Here is an 8,063-nt window from a genome sequence, read left to right as displayed (position 1 = left end):
AACACATGGACACATTCAGGGGAGCAACACACACTGGGGTCTGTCAGGGTTTCAAGGGGAAAGAGAGCATCAGGAAGAATAGCTAATGGATGCTGGGCTTAATACCTAGGTGCCAGCCAGGCACGGTGGCTCACGCCTGTATCCCAACACTTGGGAAGGCTGAGGCGGGCAGATCACGAGGTCAGGAGATTGAGATGGTCCTGACCAACGTGGTGAAACCCTGTCTCTACTAAAAATACAAAACTAAGCTGGGCATGGTGGCGCATGCCTGTAGTCCCAGCTACTAGGGAGGCTGAGGCAGGAGAATCCCTTGAACCAGGGAGTCGGAGGTTGCAGTGAACCGAGATCGCGCCACTGCACTCCAGCCTGGCAACAGAGCGAGACTCAGTCTCAAAAAAAAAAAAAAAGAAAGAAAGAAACCTAGGTGACAGGTTGATCTGTGCAGCAAATCATCATCACGGTACATGTTTACCTATGTAACAAACCTGCACATCCTGCTGGCTACATGTGTAGCCTGGAACTTCAAATAAAAGTTGATGGAAAAAAAAAGAAAAATAAAAGTAAAATAAATAAGACAGTTTATGTTGTCGTTTTCTGTTTGTTTTGAGACAGAGTCTCACTCTGTCACCCAGGCTGGAGTGCAGTGGTGTGATCTCAGCTCACTGCAATCTCTGCCTCCCAGGGTTTAAGCGATTCTCCTGCCTCAGCCTCCCAAGTAGTTAGGATTACAGGTATCTGCCACTACGACCAGCTAATTTTTTGTATTTTTAGTAGAGACGGGGTTTCACCATGTTGGCCAGGATGGTCTTGAACTCCTGACTTCGTGATTCGCCCACCTCAGCCTCCCAAAGTGCTGGGATTATAGGTGTGAGCCACCACGCCCAGCCAACACTTAGTTCTTATACAATGGGGTCAAGTGTGCTATAGGGCAGATGATGAAGTAACAAACTGCCTGGAGAAGGGTGGAGTGGTTATCATGAAGGTATCACAAAGAAGGACCATTTGAACTGAGGAATACGTAGGAGTGATCCAAAGGGAGACAAGGAGGAGGGTATCTGAGGAAGAAGGAAGAGCAAGAGCAGAGGCATGGGGTGTGAAAGGGCATGCCCATGTGGGAACAAGGGATTGTCCCAGAGCATGAGGGAAGGCATAGAGTGTAAAGGGAGGGTGTAGGCTTGCCTTGCCAATCTGATTTGTTGCCTGCTGCTTGGCACTGACGAGCAAGTCTACCTGATATCCCTTTAATTATCAATGCTGGCCTTGAAACTAGCCTCAAGAGATTCACTCCAGAACCCTTTATAGATACAAATTTTAAAAATCAAGAGGGTTTTTCTTTCCCTATATGTAAAATGTTTGGTTTGAATGATAGGGTATGTCTCATTAGTACAGATCCAAAAGCAAGCTGTGCAGACATCTTGTGCAACAATCTAAATTCCAAAGCAGATGATGTCACCTATCTATGCCCTATAAATGGAGCATTGTTTCACATGTATCTGAGCAATTTATCTGCACGAATACCCCGTGCTACCAGAATGGCTGTCTCAGTACTTCGCCTGACAGTTGTCCTGGGACTGCTTGTCTTAATCCTGACCTGCTATGCAGGTAAGTGCTTCTGATCACAGCCCATGAATTGTTCAGTAGTTAGCAGTGACTAGAGAAAGCTGATGGCACTGATTCAGAACATAAAAGAAAGAAGGGGTCTTTGGGCACTCCAGAAAGAGTACTGGCCTGGGAGACAAGAGGTATATCTTCTGACACAAAGAAAGTAGAATTTTAGTAAAAACCTAGCCTCTATTTTCAGCGGATGTATGAAGTTTGAAATTTTTTATGTGCTCTTATGATATAATGACACTATTCTAGTATAAATTCCATGGGAGCTGACTGGCATTTATTTTTTGATAATTATACCTAATAATGTTCATTGGTGAAGAATATGTACTCTGGAATAAAACTCCTAGACCTGGCTCTACCACTAACCAGAAATGTGACTTTAGGAATGCTATTCAATCTCTCTAGGCCTCACATATAAATGGAGACATTTAACTTTCTTATAAAGCTATCATGAAAATTAAATAAAAGGAATGAAACAAATTGGAAGGGTACCTGGTTGATAGTAAGCATACAATAAATATTACCTGCTATTGTTGTCATGTATAATCTCATTTGGTTCTCGTAGTAATCCAATGATGTAAACATGTACAGTTTTATCATTTTCCTTTTTACAGGTTAATAAACAGGTTGCAGAGGGCAAGTTACTTGAGCATACATACAGGTGAAAGTGGCACCTGGGAATGAAACCTAGGTTCCTAGATTCTTTCTACTATTATCGAGCAACTATTTCTTTCCCACCTTTTCCAAGCACATAGAAGCTCATGCTGTATGCTGCCTTCTCATTAATTGATTTATTGTTTGTCTGCAAAAGACTGTGAGCTCCATTCAGAATGATAGACCAGAAAACAGAGAGAGTGCAAACATTTAGTGACAGAATCCTTTGAATGTAACTTGGCTGAAGAACACACAGACAGACATTACAACAGAATTACTCTAGATATGACCATGGATATTATTAAGTCCATTCTAATCCTAAAGAAATCACTACAGTGAAGTGAAAGGAGAGATTTGATACCAAGCCCAGTCACCACCCTGTCTCTTATAAACTCTGAAACTGGTTAAATCGTTCACTGCTTTGAACCTCAGTTTCTTTATCTGTAAAACGGGATAACTATCAACTTCACCAGGTCAAATGAATATGCTTTTATAATTACTTTGTAAACTATTAAAACTCTACAAATATCAGCAATACTGTTTATTAAGAACATTATATTCACATTCACTAAGAAACTCAACAAGGTAGTTACTGTAAATAAAGGCTATCCCATATAATACTTGAAAAAAGAAAATATTAAACTATTGACTTTGAAGATTGTTTCTAGGATATCAATCGTTTAATATTTTAATAGCATTTTAAAAATTTATATTATCTTCTAAAGCACTAGAGGAGAAAGTGAATTATAAATCATTTTGCTGCTATTATTATTAATAGTAACAATAAAACAGATAACATTTATTTATTCATTCTTTCATTTATTACTTATTTATATAAGGTAAGTTTATCTTGGGATTGGTACTATGATAAGTGGTATATATATGATATATGTATGTATATATAATATAGATATATGTATGTGTGTGTATATATATATATATAATATATATAAATATCTTTCAATCCTGACAACATATGAGGAAACTGAGAGATGCAAAGTTAAACACTGTGTGCAAGTTTACATGGCTAATTTTTTGTTAAAGGCAGGAATCAGACAGATCTATAAAACTCCAGAACATGCAATCCATCACACTTTAATACCTCTCAATATATATGGGGTTCACAAGCTAAGGCCAAGATTTTGATTTCCACCCACTCCAATCCCAGGCTTCTTGCATCTTGAAAAGCCAGCTTTTAGTGTCATATTAAAATAACAAGTCAATAGAATTTATTTTGCAAGTAGCCAGATAGAAACACAGGAGAAAAAATCTCATCTTTCATGCAAGAAATTACTGCTTTGCACTTGGCAAACGTCCTTACAGAACAATTGTTTGGAGGTTGTATTATACAATGTGAATAATGTGCTTTGTGGAGTTAAAAAAAAATTAGGTTCAAACCCTGGGTCAGCCACTTTCTAGAAGAGTGATTTCAGGTGAGCCATTTAATTTTCCTGAGCATCTGTCTTCTCTGCTGTAACTGTGATACCACTGCTGAGCTGAATGACGATTAAGGCATGTGCTGAAAGCACTGATGCAGTACCTGCACGATAGGCACCTTACACATGAGTTCTGCTTCCGCCTCCTTCCCACAATAAAAACAAACCGATCCTTCTGAGTACCTGGGTTGCCCAGCACTTTATGTGAAGGTCATATCTATAGTTGTCTTTTTTTTTTTACCTTGACTCTTAGCATAACTATGCACATAATAGTAGGCTCAGGCCAGGCACGATGGCTCACACCTGTGACCCCAGCACTTCAGGAGGCCGACATGGGCAGATCACTCAAGCCCAGGAGTTCGAGACCAGCTTGGGCAACATGGTGAAACCCCGTCTCTACACAAAATACAAGAATTAGCCAGCTGTGGTGGCATACACCTGTCGTCCCTGCTACTCAGGAGGCTGAGGTGGGAGGATGTCTTGAGCCCAGGACGTTGAGCCTGCAGTGAGCTGTAATCACTTCACTGCCCTCCAGCCTGGACGAGAGAGTGAAGCCCTGTTTCAAAAATAAAACATTAAAAAAGTAGGCTCAAAAATACTTTTTGAATGAAGGAACCAATAAGTGGATATATGAATAGGTGATGATTAGTATATTGATTTTGGTTATATGTCCCAAACTGGTGCTTCTATCAAATCTTTAGTTGTGTCATAGTAAACAATAAATGCTCATAGAATTGCCCGCCAATCTTTTTTACTAATAGTTTCCATTTTAGGATATAATATAGATGTAAAGTTTCTGACATAATTTGGCAGCGTCCACACAAAAGGTAGTTACATCTCCTTTATCCAAAGTCAGGGGTACATTGTCTAGAAGTTGGGACTTCTTGAGTTAAAACTTGTGCTGAGGTTGCTAGATAAAATACGAGAAACACAGTTAGATTTGGATTTCTGATAAGCAATGAATAATCTTTCAGCATCAGGGTGTCCTAATTATTGCATGGATCTTTCTTATAGTACCAGAAAAGCATTTGTTGTTTATCTGAAATTTAAATTTAACTAGGCATCCTGTATTTTTATTTACCCAGTCTGGTAACATTACTTGTCAGGGTACAATACAATTAAAAAATAAAGGTCCCACTTCATCCTGTGACCAGGGCTCAGAGGGGTGACCACATGTAGCTACTGTCACTCTTCCATCTCTTCTCATCTCCTGGGAATAAAGACAATCAAGCAAAGTCAAAAAGCCCCCAAGGGACCTTGAATATAATCAACCTCACTCTGGATCCTCGGCCCTCATTCCAATGGGCCCTTAAGAATCTAGTGTTAAGAGGCCTGCAGTTATCATCCTAGCATTTTTCTTACTGTCTATGAGGTCTTCTGTAAGCCTCTTAATCTTTTCACTTTTCAGTTCAGTGAGCTAAAAAATGCATACTCTGTAAGATTGCTCAGGGGATAAAATTACACAACATTTGTAAAATCACTATTTATGAAACTACTAGGTGATATGCAAGGGATAGAATTGCTTTGTCATCATTATTGTTATACTATTTTGAATCTTCTAAAAGAAGTGCAAATTGCATAACTTTTCCATCAAAGACTGTGCAGCTCATCATAGAGTACTTTAGAATCCAAATTTTAATGCCACACTGACATGGGTTTGAATTGTATTTCTGCCACTTACTAACTGTGTGACTTTCAACCAGTTTCTAAACATCTCTCAAATTATATTACTTTACCTTTAAATTGGGATAATTGTTCCTACCTTGTAGAATTGCTATGAGGATAAAATAAGACAATCCATGTAGATCGTCATAGGCATGTATTCAACAAATGTTACCCATTGATATTTCATTTTTATTTATTTATTTTATTTCTTAGAGACAGGGTCTCACTTTATCACCCAGGCTTGGAGTGCAGTGGAACGATCATGGCTCACTACAGCCCCTATCTTCTGGGTTCAAGAGATCCTCCTGCCTCAGCCTCCCAAGTAGCTGGGATTACAGGTGTGCACCATCACACCTGGCTACTTTTTACTTTTTGTAGAGATGGAAGTCTCACTATGTTACCCAGGCTGGTCTCAAACTTCTGGCCTCAAGCAATTCTCCCATCTCACCCTCCCAAAGTGCTGGGATTACAGGCATGAGCCACCTCACCCAGTTGATAATTTATCTTTAATATTATTATTACCATGGGCATGGAGATCATATGGAAAAACAGACATTCTGTATATCAGTCCTGGCACTGGCACTTACTGGCTGCTTAACTCTGGGATAAGTACTTAGCTTCCGGGAACTCTGGTTTTCTCACTCACCAGGTGGTGCCAGTGTCTACCTAAGTATCAATATCAGTCGGTCTATTTGTTTGTTTTTACAAATAAATGAGATAATGCATGTGAAGATTTTATCCAGACAGGCATTAAATGTTCGATGAATATAACCATATAAGGCTATGAAATTTGTGAGTGGGTCAGAAAGAATCCCAAGCGTTCCCCACACAGAAAGAATGATTCCTTCTTTGTTGCTGAGAATCACCTCTGAGATTCTGTTCTGTTTTTCAGACAACAAACCAGACAAGCCAGACGACAAGCCAGATGACTTGGGCAAAGACCCAAAGCCAGACTTCCCCAAATTCCTAAGCCTCCTGGGCACAGAGATCATTGAGAATGCAGTCGAGTTCATCCTCCGCTCCATGTCCAGGAGCACGTAAGCACTGAGAAAAACGTTGCTTTTTGTCCAGTTCTCTGTTGATAATGACCACACAATGACCACATGGCATTAAAATATATGAGAAACAAAATTTGTGGCATAAGTAAATGTGTAATTTTTCATTGAAAAATGTTGCCCTACTTAAAATATATTTTGCATCTGAATCAATTGCCCTGAGCTTTTTGGGGGAAAGCACATTCCCATCAAGTGGTTCCATACAGGATTTTTTTTTTTTTTAATCTCAGGAGCAAATAGGGAGGAGGAAGAACACTAGGCTAAGGAACAAAAAGCCAAGTTCTGATCCTAACTCAGTTGCTATTTTACTAGGTGGTCTTGAACAAGGCCCTCCCACTCTGAAGGGCTCTATTTGCTCATAATTTAACTGTAAAGTTAAAATAATAGATGGTCCGCCCCTTGTAAGCACTGTGATTATGTGATGAAGGTAAGAGGTAGTGATACGTTCGTTAGTGATGGGTGTGAGGAGTCCTGCCTATATTTTCTAGCTTGAGTAGCTCAAGAAGGTTAGCAGAGACAGTAGATAACCTCTCTTTAAAGACAATCTAGAGAACCTCTCAACATGAGTGTTGGTTTTCATCATGAGAGACTGCCTTCGGGCAGATCACCAATCCCAGAGTCTTCCCAATGTTCTCAGCCTGCTTCCAAGCCTGTGTCTAATTCCCAATACATATTATTTTTGCCTACATAATTCTGATTTGACACTACTACTTCACTGTATGCTTTATTCTCCCCATATTAATCTCCCAAATTTCAGTTCTCCAAGATGAAATTCAGTCTTCCGAATTTCCAGGTGCTTTCAATTTCCACTGCTCTAAGCCTCTGCTCTCTAATTTTCTCCCATATAGATCCTGAAGCAGAGTTTGACTAGGTGTGGTACACCTACCTGATACAGAATCCCTTGGGGGAATTTATTTTTAAAAATGCAGATTTCTGCATCCCATTTTGCATCTTTCTGGGGACAAGGCCATGGATATGGTTTTCAACAAGCTTTTCAGGTAATTCTGATATACAGAAATTTTCAAAAGCCATGCCTTGATCAGATGTTCTGGGTTGCATGGATGGGCCTTAAAGATCCACAAAGCCTTTACATTTTTATTAATATTTTGTGTCAGTGTGATTTATTTATTTATTTATTTATTTATTTATTTATTTATTTATTTTTGCATTTTCCCGGGGAAAGTGTTCATGACTTCTATTAGATTTTCAAAGGGGTCTTTAACTAATAGCAGATTAAGAACCACTTCCATGTAGGAGTAATCAGGGGTTTTGTAATCTCTGATCTGCTTAAAGGGATAGATTGTCATCTGATTGGGCAGTGTTCTACAGGCAATCCTTCTCCACAAATTGTTAAAACTCACAGGTGTTTTTTTTAATTGTTACATTTCCTATTGTGGTTGCTTTTGCAACTGTTATTTTTCCAAGACTGTTAATGTAAACAAGAAGGAAAGTCATAGGCCAACAATAGGAGCACCACACATTACATACAAACTAAAGATTAGACTCCAGTTGAATTAGTATTGTTACATTCACACAGCAAATCAAGGAGTTAGAACACTAATAGTTCTTTTCATTCCTTCCCTAGGGAATTTTCCAAGTATAAAATAGGACATTTTTCTCTGTGCTAACCATAAGAGTCGAC

The 8,063-nt window shown here is 39.1% G+C and overlaps 1 protein-coding gene across 1 annotated transcript; it reads left to right on the top strand.

Moving 5' to 3' along the window:
• The first annotated feature begins 1,381 nt into the window (after nucleotides 1-1,381).
• On the top strand, nucleotides 1,382-6,497 carry C4H5orf46 (chromosome 4 C5orf46 homolog). Its single transcript, XM_004042773.5, has 2 exons — nucleotides 1,382-1,602; nucleotides 6,259-6,497. The coding sequence occupies exons 1-2, from the start codon at nucleotides 1,488-1,490 to the stop codon at nucleotides 6,405-6,407; spliced, it is 264 nt and encodes an 87-aa protein (XP_004042821.4). The 5' UTR covers nucleotides 1,382-1,487; the 3' UTR covers nucleotides 6,408-6,497.
• Nucleotides 6,498-8,063: the final 1,566 nt, after the last annotated feature.

Source organism: Gorilla gorilla, chromosome 4 (genome assembly GCF_029281585.2).
Source record: "Gorilla gorilla gorilla isolate KB3781 chromosome 4, NHGRI_mGorGor1-v2.1_pri, whole genome shotgun sequence".
Classification (NCBI taxonomy): Eukaryota; Metazoa; Chordata; class Mammalia; order Primates; family Hominidae; genus Gorilla; species Gorilla gorilla.
The sequence above is the reverse complement of the archived record's forward strand: the minus strand, read 5'-3'. Positions and strand labels throughout refer to the sequence as shown.